Consider the following 22,743-nt stretch of genomic DNA (forward strand, 5'->3'; position numbering starts at 1 on the left):
GGCAAACACAGAAGCTCATGGCAATATTACATTTTGGCGAATCGATGGCTAATTCATATGGACCTACATGCTTCTTTCTAAATATCAGTTTTGTATGAATTACATTGTAACCTATTGAGACTGGGTGGTAAGTTCTCATTGAACCAAATATTTATAAGAAGGATTTAGTAAAGAGAAATGAATAATGCTATCACAAAAATGTATTCAGTAAGCCATTTTGAGGTCACATGACAAGCCCAATACTACTTTCTTTATCTTGTTAACCCTCCTATTAGTGGCCACTTTGGATAATGGAATAAACTAGTTATGTCTGGGTGCAAATTGTGCATTTCAATGACATTAGAAGCTTGTAACTTAACAATTTTTTTGACAGATGTGAAGAATTGCTGCATGTTAATTTTTGGCAATATTTCGTTGCTTTTACCCAAATTGTAATGGCTAATTGTAAACTACTTGTTTTAAACTTCCTGTGTAAGCAGCCAGTTGTCACTCCAAGCAGTTATTGTCTCCCAAATGTTTTTGCTTGTTTGTTGACACTCTTGTGCTTCTGTGAACCTAAAGCAGATGTGTAGCTGATGCCATGCCCCACATTGTAAATGCGTCACATCTTGAAGTTGCCCCGATAGAGTTGTCTGCAGGTCTGTGTATCCAGCGAAAATCCACCTGCACATACAGCTTTGCCATTGTTCATCAGAGGCCTGAAACACACACACTCGCAAAGCCATTCCATCCTGCAATAAGAAATGAATGGAGCTCTATTTGCACACCTAGAAAAATACATGTTTACAGAAAGGGCTGACAGATCCAGGAGACAAAACTTTTAAGAACAAAGCCAACCTTTCACAGAATTGAACACAATGCCATTTATTTTTGTCAGGCACTAACACCGTATTGAAATATCATGTAGAAATGGATTCAGTTCAATAGAAATGCACAGAAATAATCAACATGGGTAGTAAGTAACCTCTAATGGCTCTCCAAAACGTGAAGGCAATTTATTACAATTTGGCACTGCAAGGGTAACATCATGCCTAATAAAATAATTTCATTTTGGTATCCAAATTCTGCTTCAGCTGTGGTGCGTTGAAAAACTGATTCCAGCTTTAAAAGGGTGTTCAACAAAAGTATGACTCCAAGACGTCACATGAACTAATGAACGTTTCATGGTTTCAAACAAGAAAATAAACATGAAACATGAGATGTTATTTAATATAAAGAAATACCTGAATGTATATAGGCCTATGATCTCCAATGTCTCGTCACACAGGTGTGTCTAGATGGAGTGACCCTGTCTGTAGTTGATTTCATCATGTATTGAGTGGTACAGATGAATGCAATCACCTCAGATCTCACTTTCCTGATGTTTTCTAGAAAGTGAACGCATCGGACACCTCCAAGCGCCCCGCAGGAATGGCAAAAATAAGGGTGAATGGAAATTGGCATAAATCCTAGTTAGTTTCCCAATGCAAGTTTTCTAAATGGGCGCAAAATCTTCCACTTTCCAACAATTATGTGCAGTTTTCATATCCGGGGAGTGCAATAAAAGGAATCAAAACTTAAAAGAATGAAAGGCAAAATACAGAACGTCTGTCTTCAACCAGAAAAAATATAATTCCCATGTTCTTCTTCATTCAGTAGCATCTAAATCCCTCGTACATGCACGTCAAACATTCAGAAACCTTTTTAATAGAATATGACTATTAATAAAAACAGATCATAGTTGTTTTTGAGTTCAGTTCTCTTAATAGTTACTCCTTCAGGGGCCGGAATGAAGACGGCAACAACACAGAATCAATACAAAGTATTTTGGCACTCTAAAAAAAGGTTGCGCGTGGTTTGACACAGTCTGCAGCCGTCCGCCGTGTGAAAAACCAAACTAAACTGGTTTTGTGAGAAGGAGATAATAGCAATATAGTGGTATCACAACAAAAGAGGAATAATTTAAAAATAAATCAACAGCACAGTAAGACAAATATACTGCATAGTACAAAGCCCCTCTGCTGTGTCCTCCGAAAGCAGAGGGCTGTAAGGACAGTGTACAGAAACCAGATGCAGCTCCTGGGCTGAATTGAGCAGCACGGACAGCTTCTCCGGCGCCTGTGCTCCCATAATCCCTGGGTCCAGCAAAGCTGTCGTTTAACATCTATCCGCCACAGATCTGAGAGGTTATTCATGTTCACTGTTGTTGGTGCCGTTCTCCCACTCTATACTCTCCTCGCTGTGGCTGGGCGATGCTCCTGGAGGGCCGGCCGGGCGCACTCGAATGCCCTGGAAGCGCCGGCACTCCGGGCAGATGCGAATGTGACTGCACCCTCTCGCCACCAAGGCGGCCTCCTGCGCGAGTCTGTGGGAGAGGGGTTCGGATAGGCCTGTGCCTGTGCACAGCTTGCCGTTGCTGAGGCTCGCCGCCGCCGCCCGCGCACGTCGCTCGTCCAGGGGCAGAGGCTGCGGTCGCAACACGCTGGCTCCGCGCCTGCGCCGTAACTGCAGGCTGTCCTGACACAGCACGATGCCCTGCAGCTCTCGTAGCATCTCCTCGCACACGGACAGCTGTGAGGCACAGACACGGAGACAGAGGGAGAGAAAGAGAGAGAAAGAGAGGCCAGGGGGTCTCGCTGACACACTGCTCGCAGGGGGTGGCAGGCAGCACAGCCAGAGCATTGATCAAAAACAACACTGGGCTATACAGGGGGCGGTGGCTGTTTATCTGACTGATGCACCGCAGAGAAATCACAGAAAATGTCCTGAAGCGCCTGGTGATCTTGGTGTGTGCTCATTACGTTCTCAACAAGTTCACTTTAAATCTTTAAATGTATTCTGTTAGATTTGCATTTCAAAAATAAAAATAAAAAATAACACGTGATAAGTGAGTGGAGCTGCTGTGTTTGGGGTCATTCTTTGTATGCAATGCCTTTTGCTTTGAAAAATTGGTCTCAAATTGCTCCCAGGAGGATTTTCGATGAGTTTGGATGATTGTTTACGCAAAACAATCTGATTATTTGAACGCATATATATTTTTAATCACTTTAGGAACAGAGGCGGCGTGTTTTCCTGCGTCCTCTGGTGCAGTTTATCATCTTAATGGAATCCTGTCATAAATGGAATATTATCACACAGTATTAGAAAAATAAAGTTTCGATTAGGGGCTGTTAAATAAATCATCTTTGCTTTGAATCATTCATTTCTCTTAATGGTTGTTTTAAAGTAGTATTTTTCTTTTGTACTCAGTAGTGTTTTCCCAACGTTAATATCCTGTGGTGACATCAAATTTCAAGGGAAATACTATGCATATCCACTCAGAGCAAACTAAAATCAGTCATCAGTCCTCAGCACAGTATTATTAAGAATTGACCTTTTAATTTATACCCTGTTAAGTTACAGTCTGTTAAGATGTGTTCACAAAAAAGGCACTATTGTTTATTGTCAATAGAGAAGCATTGTGTGGGGGCGGGGCCTTTCAAACCAAGCAGCTTTCTATTGGTCAATTCAGTGAATCTGTGTGACCAAATTGAACCTGTTGCAAAATCTGAGTGGAGGAATCGATCACCCTCATCCAAATTTCAGATTGCATGGATTCTTATTGAAACTCTTACACTCAAGGTTTTGTGTGACAAGTAAAGAACATAAACTACAAAAAAAAAAAAAAAAAAAAAAAAAAAAAAAACGATGGTTGTGATGTGCTTTAACAATTTTTTTAAACATATATAACATATTAACATAACATATTTGCTGATGAAATCCAGAACTCAGCTGATGAAGCTCAACCAGTGCTGTTTTCTGAACCTTTAGTCAAGTAAGACACCCTTTTCAATGAAAGCTGTGAGGAATAGACCTGCAGTCTTTACAATGGCACGCACTGTAGAAGGTCCTAGTTTACATACATTTCACAACTACCAACTTTTAAAACTAGGTATGTTGTTAAACAACAGTGCAGTCCATTGAACACACTGTACTTCAGTTCCTCACAGCCTTGTTTACATTCTTGTCAAAAATTAAATATGGTGCTACCTTGCCTGAGGTCTATACAAGATAAACATCACATATGATGCATAGTTAAAAACAAAAATATACTCCAATCAATTTTTGTCATCATACCGTGAGGCTGAAAGGGCACTGCATACAAACAATGTGATTCTGGGAGCTTTAATGTGTAGTAGATATTTAATTGGAGGGGCCATCTTGGTGTTGGACCAATGAATTATGTTGGTAAGATATGTAAGATATGTGCACTAGTTAAAATCAGGACAGAGCCATGCCAGTGTGGTTTAAAGCGCTGAATATACTGTACACTTACATGCAGAAATGCACCTCACACACACATAAACAAACACAGACACACTATTAGCATTACCTAATGCTAACACGCAAAGCTATATTTCCCTTAGGGATAATGCAAATATTCACTCTACTTATCAGAAATGGGTTTAACTGCACTGCACTAGTCATTTTGACTTGATGTTGAGATATACAGTACAAACACAATCACACAAACATCCATATTTCCAAGCAGTTTTCAATTAGGATTTAGTTTAGCCTCACTTCAAACACACCCATAGACAAACACAAACATCATTCTTCTTCGAATATTTACCCACAATGCTCAGTCTATGAATATGGGAAATCACAACTAAGTCATGAAGACATTTTTAACAAACAACATGCATTTACACCCTCCAAAAAAAGTCACGTCTTGGGGTTCTACTGAAACATGCTGAAGTGTTTATTTAGTAAACAAAATCACAATGTTTCGTTTGAAACAACGCAGTCACACAACCATCGATGATTTGATTCAGGGAGGAAAATATAAGACAAAAAAGAAGGAACTTCATTCCATTCAGACATTAAAAAGCGTAAAATCTAAAAGTGTCTGGCACCTTTAGCGTGTGATGGCCTGTGTAGATCAGTTTGAGGTATATTCTTTGGTGTGCTGGTGGTGAGGTGCGGGATGGGGTGTGGGGGGATCAGGGAGGGAGGCGCGAGGGCGGGGAGAAGGACAGAAAGCAGAGGCAGGTAAAATAGCCCTCTCTCACCTCTGTTGCTGGCGTATGACGCAGCATCCACACAAACTCCAACACCGCCATGAAGATGGCTACCAGAAGACCACACACAAGCACCACGAAGATCCCACCGATGTTCTCCATGCCCAGACCTTCACAAAAACACACAACATGATGAATGTCTCCTTAAAGATACTGTTTGGACCTGCGCCTGAGTGAAAAGTGGTTCACCTTTCGCTCGATGATCCTCCTCTTTTGGACACTTGCCACCATCCCACCATTTCCTCTTCAGGATTTCTAAGCGGTTTTCCTCCTGTAGTTTGAGTATGGCCAGGTCAAACTCATCTCTGTAGACCGAGCCTGAAACAAAACATCCATCTTAGAGAGCTAGAGCTTGATGTATGTTTTCTGCTGTACTGACTCCTGCCACTCTACTGGTGAACCTTTATTGTAAAGGTTCTTATTGTAAACTAAACTCTGCCATCAATCATGTCGATTAAAACATCTGCTGGACATAGCTGGGTTCAAATCAATTCAGTGCAATTGATATTCAGTCAATGGTTTCAACTTCAGATATAGGATTAAAGCCTGGTGTGCACTGTGCTATTTTGGCTACGATTTTGCCATCTGAGACAGATTTTTGGCGAATATAAAAGATTTATATCATTATAGGACAAGACTGGCAGCCTTGGATAGCTTACTGTCATGTGCTCAATAATGGCCAATTAGTCATCGCATCAGGTGATGTTCTGACAGTGTGTGAAATTTCAGGTTGCAATTGTGAAGTGTGACTGTTGCTACAAGGCCTGTCTAATAAACAGTCCATAAGAACACAACAAGTGATGATGTGTGTGCAAGAGCATTGTATATAATAGTAGTCTACATGGCAAATAATAATAAAAGTAAATAAAATTTGAATTCAGAATTTAGTTTTGAATGCTTTATAAATAATAAAATAATAAAAGAAAAGAAAAGGGATAGTTCACCCAAAAAATTTAATTCTGTCATTGATGACTCAACATAATGTCGCTCCAAACCCGTAAGACCTGTTCATCTTTGGAACACAAATTAAGATATATTTGTAAAATCTGTGAGCTTTCTCACCCTGCACAGACAGCACTTTTTTTTCACATGAACATGTCGAAGACTCACATGGAAGAGAAGAAACTGCTGAATAAATTCACATGGACTATTTTAACAATGTCCTTATTACCTTTCTAGTCGTTGAATGTTTCAGTTGAGTTTCTGTCTATGCAGGTTCAGAAAGCTCTCGGATTTGATAAAAAATATCTTAATTTGTGTTCTGAAGATGAATGAACGTCTGATGGGTTTGAAATTACATGAGGGTGAGTAATTAATAACAGAATTTTCTTTTTTTGGGTGAACTAACCCTTTAATTTAAAAGTTATAAGACCTATTTAGCATTTACTTTATGTTATGATTAAACTACATCAAGTTTCTTTTGAAAAAAGAAAAAAAAAAGTTAAATTCAGATTTTTTGCCACCACAGATTATGAGACATTTTCTTTCAGGTAAAGCATACATTAGTGCAAGGGTTTGCTTGGGTGTGAGGTACCATTTTGCATGTAAATGAGTATGTCAGATCGTCACATGATTGATCTACCAGTCAACGCTGTCTTGACCAAAGTTGTGTATCGTTCAGTAGCATACAGTACATGGCCATTGACGTTGCACAGTCTGCCTTGGCTTCTACCCAAGATCTCACTGAGAACACATTATACAGTCTGACTAGAGATGATCTGTGTGAGATTCCTTGCTACATTTCTTTTGCACTTATCTGCATTTGAATCAATACAAGTCCTGGCTAACTCTACATAAATTCCTCACCCAGAGGCATGCCAATGCCATAGCCCTTGGTGTCCAGCAGGCCTCCGATCTGGGTGAGATTGCAGTTGCGCTGGCGGTAGTACTCGTTCATGGTGCTCTCCAGCAGGTACGCATAATTAGAGTTGAGCACTCGGGCGATGCCCTCCTCAGTGCTCTTCACAAACACGCTGGGCTGCTTGGAGTACATGAAGTTCCACATGCGCTGGTACGTCTGGTAGCGGGAGTTCTAACCGGAAAACAGGAGATATTAGATTCGTTACATTTGCTCCTCAACTTTCGTCTGGTGTCCTGACAGCCAATCACTAGAGCTTTTGAGGAGGTGAGACTGATTGTGTTAACCAAGGACTTGACGGTTGATAAGCTGACAGTTTGACATGTTGATGTGACAACTGAATATGTGAAACAGTCTGTGCTCGCTGAGGGGCGGGTTGAGAAACATCCCTCCGGCACATCAAAGAGTTTGAATTAGTCTGGGACGGCCCTCTGGAGAGGGCAAGATATCGAAGGGCATTGATATTAAGACAGCAAACAGATAAAGCCCAAAGTAGGGAGGAGCACTAGTGACATGGGTAATAAACCTGCCGACAGGCCATTGATTTGTGGGTGGAGTTTTCTTCTATTTTGTCCTTGGAGATCTCACCTGGAAGAAGGTCATGGTGGACCCGCCGTGCATGGTGCCGTATTGGATGGCCGTTTGGTCAGCCAGATCATCCACGGATTCGATGGGCACCTCCATCCTCTGCACAGTGAGAAAGGCCGCCAAGTTGGCTGTGTAGGAAGAGATGATGATCAAGGTGAAGGCCCACCTGGAACGACAAACCAGTTTTAGATGTGAAGAATGGAAAGCTTTGCCCCAACATCAAAAGAGCTCGGCGCTACTGTGAGCTCCGCATCCGAATGAGAAGTTGAAAGGCTCCTCTGAATACTGTACGCCCGTTCAGAATACTCAAAAATAGCTCGCTTTTATTCTCCACTGACCTCGGTGTGCTGCAGTCGACGAGGCCTCGAAAAATGACAGTACAATAACGCAGCAGAAAAACAGAGGCCAAGTGAGAGTAGCACTTTTATCTGCTATATCCAGCAGCTGACAATGAGATCAGGGTGTAGCAGAATGTGATACTTTGCTGAAAGGAACATCTTCGACTGGCTGGTTAATGCTGGTTTGGGTGCTGGTCGAGCTGGTAAACCAGTTTAAGCATGCAAAATCTAACTGGTTTTCAGTGAGGTATTGCTGGATTAAGCTAGTTGACCCTAAAATTAAAGACCTAAAAATCTAAATGAATGCAAAATGAATGCATAAAGGAGGGAATATGCAAATGTGTAAATGTTTCTATTATTTGTTTACGTCCCAAGTACAATAATAAATATTCAATAATCATTCTTGTATATAAAACATATGTTTTATGCTAACATGTTTATGGGTGAAATTTAAATTTCCTGCCAATTTTTTGCAGATTATTTTGATATGATCCTGATTGATATGGGCTATCTTATTTCACAACTAAAAATTTCCATGGCTTCTGGGCAGATTTTACATGAAGAAATTAGACCAAAATCAGTCAAAAACCTATTCATTATGATCTACTGGGTCAAAATTAACTTTTATGCAAGTGCGTCCGACAATGAAAGAGCATATCAAGTTATAAAATCACTTTTTTTGATAAACACTGAAAAAATATTTTAGACAAAATACTGTAATAATATTGGCTGTTTTTTACAAATATAGTCACAAAATATGAAATTGACAAATCAAAATGTTCTAGTAATCCAAAAAATGTCGTCTTAAATATACCATGGTAAAAATACCATGATTCTATACATGGCCTTTTTGACCTGGTTTCTGAAGACAAGAGCTATGGCCAACAAATATGTACATTTCTGAGGCTTACATACAGTACAATGAGGAAAAATCAATATAATTCCCTGACATTCTGTACATTCCTCATAAATCGCATCATGGAGACCAAATGTGCTGGTGACCATCAATGCAGAATGGAGAACAGAGGTTGTTTATTGTGCGTTCTTACCATACTCCACTGACACAGCGTGTGGACAGGGCTCTGGGGGCGATGGTGGAGCCTTGCTGCATGAAACCACCCACAGGAAACCAGAAACTGTTGCCCAGAGAATACTGGTTAATGAGCAGGCTGCAGCGCCCCTTCAGGCAGGGGTGAGGGTTGTACCATTCATAAGGTGTTAGCCTATGTGCCAAGAGGAGCGTGAAAAAAAGAAAGGATAAAAAGTAGTAAACATAAATGAGCCAGGAACAATTTTAACAGTTGGCAAAGCATGAAGTCACCAGTGCTCCCTGTAGGCCATGTAACCTGGTTTTTGTTCCCTGAAGGGGCTATGCAAGCTTTAGCCGTGACTGACAGGACACTAATAAAAATGCACTGCACTGCAGGACGCTGCTGAGTTGCTCTTCAAGGTGTGCGACAACCTCGCATTACAGCTCTGTTGAAATGCCGAACACAAGCAATGCAGAAAAGAAACGCGTGTCATATTTCAATAACAAATGTGTAAAAATATACACATTATAGAGAGGCAAACAAAGAAAAACACTCGCATATGCAAAGGCTCCAACTATGAATTCATATAAAATGTCTTGACAGGTTATGTTCAGTGTATAAAAACGCACAACGACCCCGTTGTCCTGCAGAATGCTGGGAAATCAGCAGGCTACTGTGAAAGAGTATAAAACATGACATTTCTTTTGTGATCCAATGCAAAGCTGGAATAAAAAGTGAGTTTAAAATGAAATGTCTACGAATACACACATGCTGATCCTAGAACTGCATTCCAACCAGATTTCAGGGTCAAGTTTAAAGTCATGACTGTTTCACAGGACCAACATTTTGATCTTGCAACAACAACATTCTTAATAACAATCTTAACCTTTAAACTTCCCCCTTAAAATCAGAGCACATTAGTTCATGCAGTAGGAATGTTCCAAAATTCCTATCAACTCATCTTTGCACTCCGGTTTTAGTAGAGGGTTTAGTTTAGGGATATAGAGTCAGATTTACTAAACAGGGCAAATTAGCTTTAGAGTGCAATTCCATAAATGTGCACATTAAAGAACACAGATGCATAAATAATGGTACAAATGCAAGTATTTTGATGTGCGCAAACGTTAGGAAATAATGTAGCGTAATTAATTATTATACTCTCTCTTCCCATAAATTTTGCACCTGAAAGGGAAACACAAGGCAAAAATATAGTGTCCACTCATTTTCAGCACCAATTCTTTAGTAAATCCTGACAGTACTATTTTAATGCAAAAACAGTTTGCGCTGACGCAAGTTGTTAGTAAATCTTGCCCATAATGTCTAAAGTTGTGTTAAAGCAAGAAAATCAATAATACAATAAATGCCATTCGAAATCTATGACTTCTTTCATTCACAAAACATAACAGAAGTATACTGAATAATGAATTAAATTCTAGTCTGTTTCTGAAAAAAAAAAAAAACTACTGTGTGATTTAAAAAGTTAAAAACTTTTCTTTTGCACTTATTGCACCTCTTTATCCATTTTGGAGCTTTCCACTTTCACTGTATGGCAGCAGAGTAAAAGCTCTTTAAGATGTTCTTCCAAAATGTCAGTAAAAATTTGACAAAAGTATTTTTTTTAGCTGCACTACCACTTTAAGGATAGTGTGGGTGCTAAAAGATCCTGCAGGTGTCAGTGTGGAGCCGAGTATTTACCTCGCAACCAGAAAGAGCACGCAGCTCACCGCCAGGTACGCCAGCAACATGAAAAGCCAAACCCCAGGAGAGAACGGATCCAAAAAGGAGAAATACCCCGGTCTTCTTCCCTATAAAAACACACAGGCAACATCAAAACACCGAAACAAGCATCCCAAAGATCCTATAAGCCTAAAGCATTCAATTCCAGTAAGTAAACATTCAGGTTAAAGATGTTTAAAGGCTTTTACGGTTGATTGGCTTGATCCAAACAAAGTGCTTGATTTTCTGTCTCCTAACCATTTTGGCACACTCTGAAGATCCAATAACCGCTGGAACAGAACTCGGGAGCCGATTCTGTACACAATAGTCAAATCCAATTATGTCTCCTGGAGGTACTTTGACAATCAGTGGTCAGCAGCATCTTAACTTATCAGCGAGAAACTAAGTGTGAAAGCACCATGCCTAATCTATCTACAATCCACAGGTGTCTTACAGATGGTGGATCTAAACAGTCCCAGCGATGGATACACACACACACACACACACACACACACACACAAAAAAAATCATCTGTGCTGCTTTTTTCCCCCAAGACTACAAAAACCAGGTTTACTATAGTGCGGAAATGAGTAACGAATGAGCTCCACCAGGCTGGAAATTGATTAATGTTTCTGCAATCATCTCCATATTAGTTTAGCTGAATGGCATTGCTGTTGAGCTGGACACTAACAGCTGTAATTATAGCAATAAATAGAGGTAAGCCTGTCTATGGTAGATACACAAGAACTGATGGGCTCTCAACGGAAGGGGAAAAAGCCAGTTTAGGTGTGGTTTTATTGTTAGGCATGTTACTTTACACTTTCTTACAGAAGCCGCCGTCGAGGGATGGGAAAATTGGGCCGTGCCTGGAGCCTGTATGTGCCAGACTGAGCTCGTGTGAAATTTGAGGATATAATTGTATCGTGACTTACAGCGAGAGGGACTTGCGGATGGTGCTCACAAGGGGGTACGGGTTGGGTTTGTGCAATCTCCTTCTAGCTGAAGCAACTTTCCTCGTTTACAGCCTCTTTGTAAATTCAATTTTAAGGTTTAAACAAAAGCACAATCAACATTGTACTAGACTGCAGAAACCTGCCGGAAAAAGAATGTGAGAAACTAGTGCACGTCTGTTTCTGGGGTGAGCTACACAGGTTATACACGCAGTTTAACAGCCTTTCGAACATGTAACACCAAGAGCGAATCTTCCCTTGATCATTTAACAAATGAGCACAGATAGATCCTCTCCCAGTCTGACTGAACAGCAGTGCAGTAGGGCAGTTCTTGCTCGACTTCTAGCATGTCTCCATAGAGCGCCGATGTGTCTCTGTGGTGTTATGTAATTTCTCATTTCTGGCTTAGTGGATTTGAAGTAAGAAATAAAGTTTCTCCAAGTGATATACTGAAAATGTAGTCTTTGAGAAGCGCTGCTGCTTTGGCTGTCAAAACAAAACCTGAAGCAGCTGCAGAAGCCTGTAGTCATTCTCTCACACCAGGGTTCCCAGTGTCTGGTTAACCAGCTCCTCATTAACATTTGCACTACACAGCGTTTTAAATTACAGAGGAAACTGCAGAGCTGTCATTGCATGTGTGCTCTTACCATGTTTATCTGTTTTTACTGATTATAGCTTCAGTGTTTCTTGTAACAATGTTCAGCGCACTTGTATTCAGAGAGGAATATAATGTATTACATTACATATAATGTAGAAAGGTATTTATGGGAAGAGATATTTACTTCTTTTTATAGTTGTCAGTTTATTAAAACAATGATTTATGCCTTGTTTAGTTAATGTAATTGATTTCGAGTTTGAATTTGAAAAAAAAAAAATTGAAGAGCATTCGCTTCCTGAATAATACATAAAACCACTGATGGCTTTCTTATTAGTGGCGTGTTTCACTCACGGTGAGGTTTCATACTTGTTAAGCTTTAATGAGAATTACATTTCACTATTCAATGACTGCAAATTGATTTTTACTTCTGTGTAACATACAGGTTTGATTTATAAATGATTTAGTCATTTTGGGATTTTGAAAGGAAAAAAAAACAATATTATTCAGCAAAGGTGCATTGTATTCATCAAACATAACAGTAAAGACCGTAACAAACATTTCTATTTTACATAAATGCTGTTCTTTTGAAATTTAGATTCATTAAATAATCCTGAATAAATAATGTTTTTTTATAAACATATAAAGCTGCGTAACTGTCTTTAATATTTATCATATTAATTTAAACATTTAAGCAGCAAATCAGCATATTAGAATGGTTTCTGAATGATCATATGACTCTGAACACTGAAGGAATGATGCTGTAAATTCAGTTTTGCCATCACAGAAATAATAAAAGAACAAATTATATTTAAAAATATATTGCACAAACATTTAACAATATTACAGTTTTTACTGTATTTTTCAGAAATAAATTCAGCCTTGGTAAGCATAAGAGAACGTCTATCCAAAACATTCAAAAAGATCTTACAGACTCCAAAATGTTGAACACTACTGTACATTTGTAGATCAATCTTTAGACCTTGACTGTGTTATTACAAGATCTTATTTCTTCCCCTGAAGAACAAAATGTGCAATGATTTTTAAAATCATGCTGGAGAACTTGATCTTCAGTCCATGTTAAGTCAAGCAAATGACGTCAATTAAAGCAAAATACATCTCTAAGAAACAATGACACAAAATAGTATGGAAGCTTATTTCTGCCTCAAAATAAACAGATCACTGTGAGATAACATCTAAAACAAGTCACATACTGAAGAAATAAAATTGCAACTGTGAGATATAAAATTAAACTGAGAGATATATAAAGCCAAATTGTGAGAAATAAAGACATACTGTCAGTTGTAAAGTTGCAGCTGTGGGATATAAAATCACATTGTGGGATATAAAGTCACATTATGAAATATGAAGTTACAAACTGCGAGATAAAATGTCAAAAATTATATTATGAGATGATAAAAATGAAAAAGAAAAAAAAGTTATATTTTATTATTTTTAAGATGGAAACAGGCTTCCATAAGATGGTGATTACACATACATTTAATAAAAATACATTAAGGGTTATGCAATGCCATTTATGCTGCGGCACCTGGGGAGCAGTTGGGGGTTCGATGCCTTGCTCAAGGGCACCTAAGCCGTGGTATTGCCAGCCCAAGATTCGAACCCACAACCCTAGGGTTAGGAGTCAAACTCTTTAACCACTAGGCCACGACTTCCCCACAAAGTCCAGTTTCACTCAAAGATCACTGGTCATAATCCCTTTACTAGTCTCCACTGTGATTTGCTGTTCAGACTGATCTGTAGTGAAGCGTCTGCTACAGAGCAGTGATATACTGTTTACCAGCCACTGTCAGATCGACTTGGGCTGAAAAGATTTGAAAACTTAATGTTCCATTGAATTCCACTCAAAGACGCTAACATTCACAATATTTCTTCTCCTGTCACTAAAAACGTCCAGATTTAAAAATTGTCCTTCTGTAGGCTCATTTTAAGCGGAACTTGAAAGTGTGTGGCCAGTGGGAACATGGTCTCGTCACAGCTGGAGTGTTTCAGAGGAAAAAAGTGTCCAGCTGCTCTTTTCCTTTCTCTGTACAATCCACACAGTCTCATAATGCTCTTTTGTGGCTGCTTTTAAATGTTCTCGCCAATGCTCCCTGTACGATCTTATTAACTTATTGCACTAATTAGTTATTTCATTCTCAGCCATACCTAGTCTCTATTATTCCTCCCTGCGTGCACCGCACAAGACGAAGGGAGACTAATTTTCATGCATTCTTGTGTTTATTCACACTCTGCAGACTACACTCATACATACAAACAAAAGAAAGTGGCAGATTCCATACGTTTATGTTTACCAGTGCGTCCAATTACACGCTGCAATGGAGATGCCACTGTACTCGCAAACATGTAATTAAAACAGAGCCGAAGGCCACATTTTATCCCATTTGCCATTGTTATTGATCAAGCGAAGGATTTCATTTAAAGTTTGAAATAAGCTATGGTGGTCCTTGTAGAAATCAAACCCTGCTGGATCAATAGTAAGTGGATTAAATCTAAACAAGTGCACGCACAAGAATCCAAATATCCAGAGCACCATGGCTGTGGGGTATAGATGAGTCAGAGGAGATTGTTCTGAGCAGGAGCAACCGAACTGAAGGCCGACCCCCATCTTTAGCACACTCAACCAAGTTTAGCCGGCTCATGTCTTATAGATCAAAATATCAATATCAAAATAGATAAGATGAGTGTATTGTGAATGTATATTTTCACTTCTGATTAATCATAAATTATTAATAGTAAATACAGAGAAACTGAATTTTAAAATAAAAAATAATTAAATTGTAAAATATTCCAAAATGTAATGTTCATTTCTGATTAATTTTAAATCATTAACAGAAAAACTGTATATAGCAGAAAATAGAACACACAAAATTTGAAAAAAATACAAATGAAATAATAAAATATAAAATATTCAATTAAAAATTATGCTTTTCTAATGATTTCCAAAATAAATACAATTAATGAATATTTGTATAAAATTCTGATTAAGTAATAATTTAAAATCGAAACACACACACGCACACTCTCACACACATATTTAATTGATATTTCATGTATATATTGTATATATATTATTGATATTTCAGTTCTGAAAAAATTATTTATATGGAATGTGATGTGCACAAATGCAAAACTAGTTTAATATTACATCTGGAAAATCAATGTGAAACATCAGAAACACCGGCAAAAGCTAATTAATATTCATGAGCTTAGCCTTCTTCATGTAGTGACATCACAAGCTGATATTTTCAACCACTCTAGCTTTATTCTGGAACAGACAAGAGCAGAAAGGACCATGGAGAGACAGATCGAGAGAGAGAGACAGAGAAAGAGAGAAAGAGAGAGAGAGCTCAAGGCTTTCCAGACTGAGAACAGCTCTACACTGTACAACAGCCTTTTATCCTCTTTACCTGTGTGAACTCATTTAACACTCCTCTTATGTCTTCTGTCACTGTTCTCTCTGTCTGCCAGTCTCCGAATCACTCGCTGTGTCTGCCTCCGTGCCTTTCTCAATCAACTTTCACTTCTTTTTCTTACTTTCTCAGCCACCTCTCTAGGGCAGTCACAGCCTAATGTTTAAAGGTGAATGTAGTTTCACCAATGGTTTGAAAGCTCCACAATGTTTGGAGTTTTCAGTAAAAATCAACCTATAAATTCATTATTTATGGCTGGAAACAAAAGCATTTTAACACTGAAAATAATTTGAACTTCACTAAGATCTGAGCTCAATGTGAGGCACAATGCAATTTACTCCAACTCCTTTTGTTGGTTCTGGAACAATTTTCCTATTTAGCATTTATTGTCTATAGCCAGTAGTATTGAAATTGTTCATAGAAAAAAATCTGAATTATTTGATCATGTGAATCTTGTTACATAGGTTTAAAAACCACCTTGTTACATCTGAAAATATGATTAAGTGCTAAAAAGTGCTTGTTCTGAAGCAAGTTTAGCATGAAAAAGCACTGAGACTATTGTGTGGACACAGTAGCATGGCTATTTTAGCACATGACAAACTACAATGTGAGTACAAAAATATATTAATTAATAGTAATTGGTAAAAATGCCCAGATCTGGCAGATATGATGATCTGGACAAAAAATGGCTGATATTAAAATTCTACAATATTTAGTCTGAATAAGTAAAAAATAAAACACAAAAATGCCAACAATTTGTTTTTTAATTCTAAATGCTCAAAGTCAATTAAGGCATCACAACATTATAATCCAGTGTTTAAAAAAAACAAACAAAAAAACACACATTGATTTTGAGATTTGCTAATGCTGCATTTAACAGTGTTATTAAATAACTAATATTTAATTACAATAAGTGAGTTATAGATGAATGCGAATATAATACATGTAAACAAAAAAAATATATACAAATAAATATTCAATATCGACCAATACTGAAAATAATAAAAAGAAGAGAAAAAAAATATAATACAGAAAATGATGATAATGTTTGCTGTGTCCCAATTCGCATACATAAAATTTGTCATACATCAGACATCTGTCTTAAATAGCTTTCGAAAATAGAATTATATATGTCCTAAATCATAGTATGTTGAAAAGAGAATGCCAAATATTCCCGGACAGTCTACTACTTCTAGTTAACTTTACAATGCAGTTTGATGCATGCTCTAACGGCTAATATTGCTCACAACACACTGCACATTAGACAAGGATTTGATTAGAACTACTGTACAAACACGCATAAAAAGTGTTAAAAAACTACAAACATTCCAGACATGCGAGACCTAACCACGTAACTAAGCAACAGAGCGTCCTGTTAAAGACACAATAGTGACAAGGAAGTATGTCCCAAAGCTTGCCTATTATTCTGCTACATACTCAAAAGTATATACTTTTCCTTGACAAAGAGAGTGCATACGTTAAGGGCACAATTTGTCAAAAAAGCCCAATACTCCCTATACAATCAGAGCAGCCTAAACATTTTGTGAACTTTTTGTCTCAATCGATGGGGTGACTCAATGTCTATAGCGGTTAGAGCCTACTTGAGTTGAGAGAAATGTATGCATTTGCATGCCGTAGTTCAAAAATCTGCAACAGAAGTGCTCTTTCTTTCTCAGTTAACAGCACACCTGGTGTTATTGATTCCCCCAACTGTTTTCAACCAATGAAGACGCACACAGAAGCATCTATCAGCAGCATGAACAGAGCAGGGGGGCTAATGATGTGTTTGTGTAAGCGAGTGAGTGTGTGTGCGTGTGTGTTTGTGTAAATGCCCTACCGGGACACCACATTAATGTTTGCACACGCTGCACCGAGCGGCTTCATCCGGCATTTAGCCAACAGAGAGATCAGCATGTCACCTTGGGTTTGGGGAGGGGCTTTGATTAATGGTGCACAGGCCTTTAACAGTAAAAGAGCTATTGGATTTTCAGTGTTGCTGTGTGCAAGAGCTCGGGGTGTTATTGGTGTGAATTAGATACAAGCCACAATAAGGAGAATCTGAAATTGGGAACGAAAGCACTACATTTATCAGCTTAGCGCACCATCTGCTATGGCAAGGGTGATGCTCAGAGCTCTCTGCCCCAAAGAGTTTCTCTATTTATTTCCCACACGCTCTCTCTCTGGCCATTAGAGACTGCCGATTGTTGAGGATTGTTGATCTTTAATGCTACGAGGTCAGGTATGGTTCGGTTTCAGGCTGCAGTGGATGGAGGAGATGAAGGAACTTACTATGTGCACTCGGTACATGATGCTGATCCCCAGAGTCATGAAGGGTTTGGAGAAATCAATGACCTTCTCCCTCTCAGCCGTGATGGTCAGGGCAGCCACAGCCAAGTCAGCCTTCTGAAACATATGGAAAATAAGAGCAGCCATTAATGCGGGGCTGGATAAAAAGGAGCAAAAAATGAAGCTCAAACCAGGTAAGGTGGTACGTATGTGGTTTCTTGCTGGTTCAAGAAAGGGGGTATCTGGCCCCTCAGATATTTACAAGTGAATTTTAAACTTCAATATAAAAGAGGGTGTTATTGTTAACTAAAAGTAAAACAAATAGTTAAATAGTTTTAGTCAATAAAAATAAAGCTTAAAATAAAATAAAGTATTAAAAATGAACCTTTAAAAAGTTAAATAAGTTGAAGTATAAAAAAGTACTAAAAAGAAGTACTATTTTTAGAAGTACTAAAAATAAGGAAAATATATTTTAATATATAAAAATATTAAACCAACTGATAATAATAATAAAATATTTACTATATTATAATAATATATCATATAAAAACTGATCAATATATCTAAAAATTATACATATATATATATATATATATATATATATATATAATAAAATAGAATAAAACCAAAATAAAATATAATATAAATATTAATAAATATTTTAATAGTATATAAATTGTATTAAAACAATGATCAAATGGAATTATAAAATATATAGTAATAGAAATGATATCAATTAATATTAGATAAAAAAAAGTAACACTGAAATAAAAATTACATCTAAAATAAAGTACAAATATGTAAAAGTAAAAAAAATAGTAATGATGTAAGCACAAAACAAAAACACTAAAACGTAAACTAAAATATAAATGCAAACTTAAATTAAAACAAATCCAAAAAAACATCAAAACACCAATTCAAAATATTAATAAATAATATTGTATAAATTACGCATAAATAACACTGATTATCAAGTACAATTATTAAATAAATTTTTTATCATTAAGAAGAAGGTGTTTGCCTCGTCTCACCAAAAGCACAAATCCCCCTCAAAATCATGACAGCACTGTAGTCCATCTAAGTTAAGCTGATTAGAGCATGTAAACCATCTCAAACCAGCAACAAACCAGCTTAACCACCTTAAGCTACCATGACCTGTCTTTTTACACCTGGAAACAACTGCTGCAGTCCAAATATCTTGTATTTTGGTGAATTGTGAAGGGCAAAGCTGAGTTGCCGTGTGTGTGTGTGTGTGTGTGTGTGTGACACGAACACAGAAAATGTCATGACAAATCACTTGACACAGCATCCAGTGCTGCCGGGCACAATGCTGTGGCCGGATCCCACTAATCAAACAACACCGAAAAGTGCATCTGCAAGGGATTTTACAGTCCCGCGGGACACACTCTTACCCTCCACTGCTCTTTGTCCTCTCCAGGAGGAATGATGGGATATTGGAGCCGTGTTGTAAATGAGAGAGAATCTCCGGACAGCAGATAGCGGTTACAATGTGATGTTTTAGCCTCAAGCCTGAACCCTTGAAAGCGACAGGAGAGGCTTGTTAACTCAGAGAGCCGAATTAGGAACGTTAGACACGTGTTTCAAGATCCAAGAAGTATCACTGAGGTACTATTATAGTATATTTTAAATACGTTTTTTCCCCCTAGATTTTATTTTCATTTTTAGACAGCTTTGTCCAGACAACATAAAGTTTGTCTTAAACCTTTTCTATGTAACACTCCTAGAATATTTTATTATATTTTATTAAAGTTTATTTGGTAATACTTTTTTTTAAAGACCTATTCTCGCTAACTAGTTGCTTATTAGCATGCATATTACTAGCATATAGGCTGTTTATTAGTATTTATAATCCACATTTTAATGATTTGTTCTGCATGACCATATTTTAGAGCTCTTAATCTGACCCCATACATAAACTTAACAACTACCTTACTAACTCTTTAAGGGGTCATATGGTGCTGCTAAAAGGAACTTTATTTGGTGTATTTGGTGTAATAAAATGGGTTTATGTGGTTTTAGGTTAAAAAAATACATTATTTTCCTCATACTGTACATTATTGTTTCTCCTCTATGCGCTGCCTTCTGAAACGCTTTGATTTTTACAAGGCTCACTGGTCTGAAAAGCAAGGTGTGCTCTGATTGGCCAGCTATCCAGTGTGTTGTGATTGATTTCTTCTGGAGCATCAGTGAATGTTTGAACCTTCTGTAATAGTTGCATATGAGACCCTCATTTGTCCTCAGTGTGAAAAGATGGATCTCAAAATCATACAGTCATTGCTGAAAAGGGTTCAAATACACAAAATGCTGGAAAACCAAAGAATTTGTGGGACCTGAAGGATTTTTCTGAAGAACAGCAGGCAGTTTAACTGCTCAGGGCAAACAAGGGACTCATGAACAATTATGACTAAATGAAAAAACATAGCTGTGCATCATTCAGGTAACAACACTAAAAACCAAGTGTATGTAAACTTTTGAACGGGTTTATTTTTATAAATTCAACTTTTATTTTCTCTTGTGGACTATATGTAAACGTCTTTTATGTGAACTATCTTATCTGGGTCAGTATTAAATAAAAAACAACATGCATTTTGCAGATTCTGGAAGGTGAATCTAAACCTTTGACTTCAACTGTATGTGTTCCCTATTCTAAAGTGTTACCATCTATTTTAAAGAAACCATGTTTTCTATGGTTTTAGTTAATGGTAATAACCCTGCAACCATCTGCTCACCTGATTATAAAGCTAGTTATGTCATTATCTCACCATGTACAGTACTTCACCAGAACAAAAGCGACTGTGGCGCGGTAAGATGAACTCTTGCACGTTCCCTGAAGATTCCTTCCCCAATAACAGCTTGCAGATGCACTAATCTTCAAGTGTTCTCCATAGTTCAGCTGTGGCCCACAGCTCTTCTCCAACTCATGCACACTTCACTTCACACAACAAAACATCACGCTGACACACAAACAAGGAAATTATGCGGTCCCCGCTGAACAGAAATCCCTCAAACAGATGTCGTCCATAACAGAACAAGGACAATAACTGCCGCTTAAATATTTGACATCTCGTTACGTATTAATATTGACGGCTGGACTGCACAGAGAGAGAAATTATGAAACGGAGACTAATAAATAATGAATAATGCAGTATGATATTCGTCCTGTGCTCCATCCTCCCCCTCAGCTATGACTCAATCAAAAAAAAAAAGTAAAAAACGTAAAAAAACAGTGAAGAAGGCAATGTCAACTCTATCACTACTGAATAATACATTGATGCAAGTTCCCAGTGTGGCATTTCAAATTCCCTCTGAGGCTTATTCTTCATCTGATGCTATAGAAAACCCTGACAGCTCGGTACTATTGCGGTGTACTATCACACTGTCTTTAGTTGTACAAGGGTTTCCAGAACATTAAAGCATGACCAGGACAGTCACTGTGGGATTAGGAGTCCATATTTTAGGGCAAAAGTGAGCCACTTTTGTGCAGATTCTCATTTCCCAATAAATTATAATATTAATAGCAGAAATGTTTATGTAAAGTTTTGTATTTGTTGCCTCAATTATTACCTCATAACCATCAAAATACATTAATTAAATATAAATTTCAACTTTGACTGGACCATTAATATCTTAAGGTAATTTTTTTCTGGCTTTAGAATGCATTTAGCATGTAAACAGATACACTGACTAAACAAGCATACAGAATGTGTGTTATTATAAATAATTAAAACAAACCATTGTAGAATTTTGTGCATTCAGATTTAATATTATATTATATTATACATTGTTCTTCTAATTCTTTATCCTATAATCCTATAATGATATTCCACAATAAAAACATAATAACTGAAAAATGTATTATAGATGTTTAAATGTATATGCATATGTATTAAAATAATGGCTGTACTTATATGTACAAAAAGGTGTATATACATTTATTAATCATATTAAATGTCCAACTCTTATATAAAATAAAATCTTTATAGTTTAATGTTTTCAAACACACACACACGCACAAAAACAAAATTGTATTGAAATTTAACTATTGTTGTGTTAATAATAATGACAATAATAATCAAAACTATAATTATATGTGTTTTACCAATGTGTTCTACCTTTTTTAATGAAACTATGCACATACAGTTTTATGGCCAGTAAAAAAATAGCTGTTAAATTTTCTCAAGTCAAGTCTCAAGTGGCAAAATGTTTGCTTGTGCTTCATTCAGTTTTCTTTTACATATAATCACAACTGCGGAAATATCTGTAGTCTTTGTTCATATGCAAATCTATTCCCATGTTTTTCTGTAATAAATAACAGGATAAAGGTCCCTCATGGAATCCTGGAGGCACAGAGAGGCTGTCAGGACGAGGTTTGCCCCTCATCACCCTCTGCTGTCTACAGACACTATAGCGTGTAGGACGCAATTAGACTCATTGGCCACTCTCAAGGTCAGCTGTTTAGAGCATAGTTTGAGGGAACAAATTGAGACAATAATAAGATTAGGCACTCCTTTCTTTATTTCACTAATGGCTTTGCCCTCCATTAGCTTGTGGAATTAAGACCGATAACTTCTCAAAGCCTCACTGTTTTTGTATGCGAGAACGTAGGCTATAGAGAAATGTTCTGGTTTATGACCCTTTCCCCTGGAAATATATGAATATCGCCGTGGCCTTTTTGTTCAATTCTGAAAATTTACTTTGCTCCCTGCAGTGCCTGCCAAAAATAAATCAGCAGACGACTAAATAAAAAACATTTCCGCTGAAAAGGCCAAGTGCTTGTAACTAAACAGTATTTGTGGCATGCAATATTTCCATCTCATCAACGTGATGTTAGTGGCTGTCAGAATGGGACTAATACTATTCATGCTTCACTGAGTCTTTTTAAACACA

At 37.5% G+C, this 22,743-nt stretch overlaps 1 protein-coding gene across 1 annotated transcript in view; it reads right to left on the reverse strand.

Annotated features, from left to right (window-relative positions):
* Positions 1–848: 848 nt before the first annotated feature.
* Positions 849–22,743, reverse strand: part of grik4 (glutamate receptor, ionotropic, kainate 4) — a 301,146-nt gene continuing 279,251 nt past the window's right edge. Inside the window, exons 14-21 of the mRNA XM_052576587.1 lie at positions 17,839–17,952; positions 10,550–10,659; positions 8,873–9,046; positions 7,486–7,651; positions 6,846–7,071; positions 5,229–5,357; positions 5,031–5,149; positions 849–2,550 (exon numbers count right to left, since the gene is read on the reverse strand). Of these exons, the coding sequence (XP_052432547.1) occupies positions 2,167–2,550; positions 5,031–5,149; positions 5,229–5,357; positions 6,846–7,071; positions 7,486–7,651; positions 8,873–9,046; positions 10,550–10,659; positions 17,839–17,952 (1,422 nt within the window). The 3' untranslated portion in view covers positions 849–2,166. The remainder of the gene's footprint in view (positions 2,551–5,030; positions 5,150–5,228; positions 5,358–6,845; positions 7,072–7,485; positions 7,652–8,872; positions 9,047–10,549; positions 10,660–17,838; positions 17,953–22,743) is intronic.

The sequence above is a fragment of the Carassius gibelio genome, chromosome B15 (genome assembly GCF_023724105.1).
Source record: "Carassius gibelio isolate Cgi1373 ecotype wild population from Czech Republic chromosome B15, carGib1.2-hapl.c, whole genome shotgun sequence".
Taxonomy (NCBI): Eukaryota; Metazoa; Chordata; class Actinopteri; order Cypriniformes; family Cyprinidae; genus Carassius; species Carassius gibelio.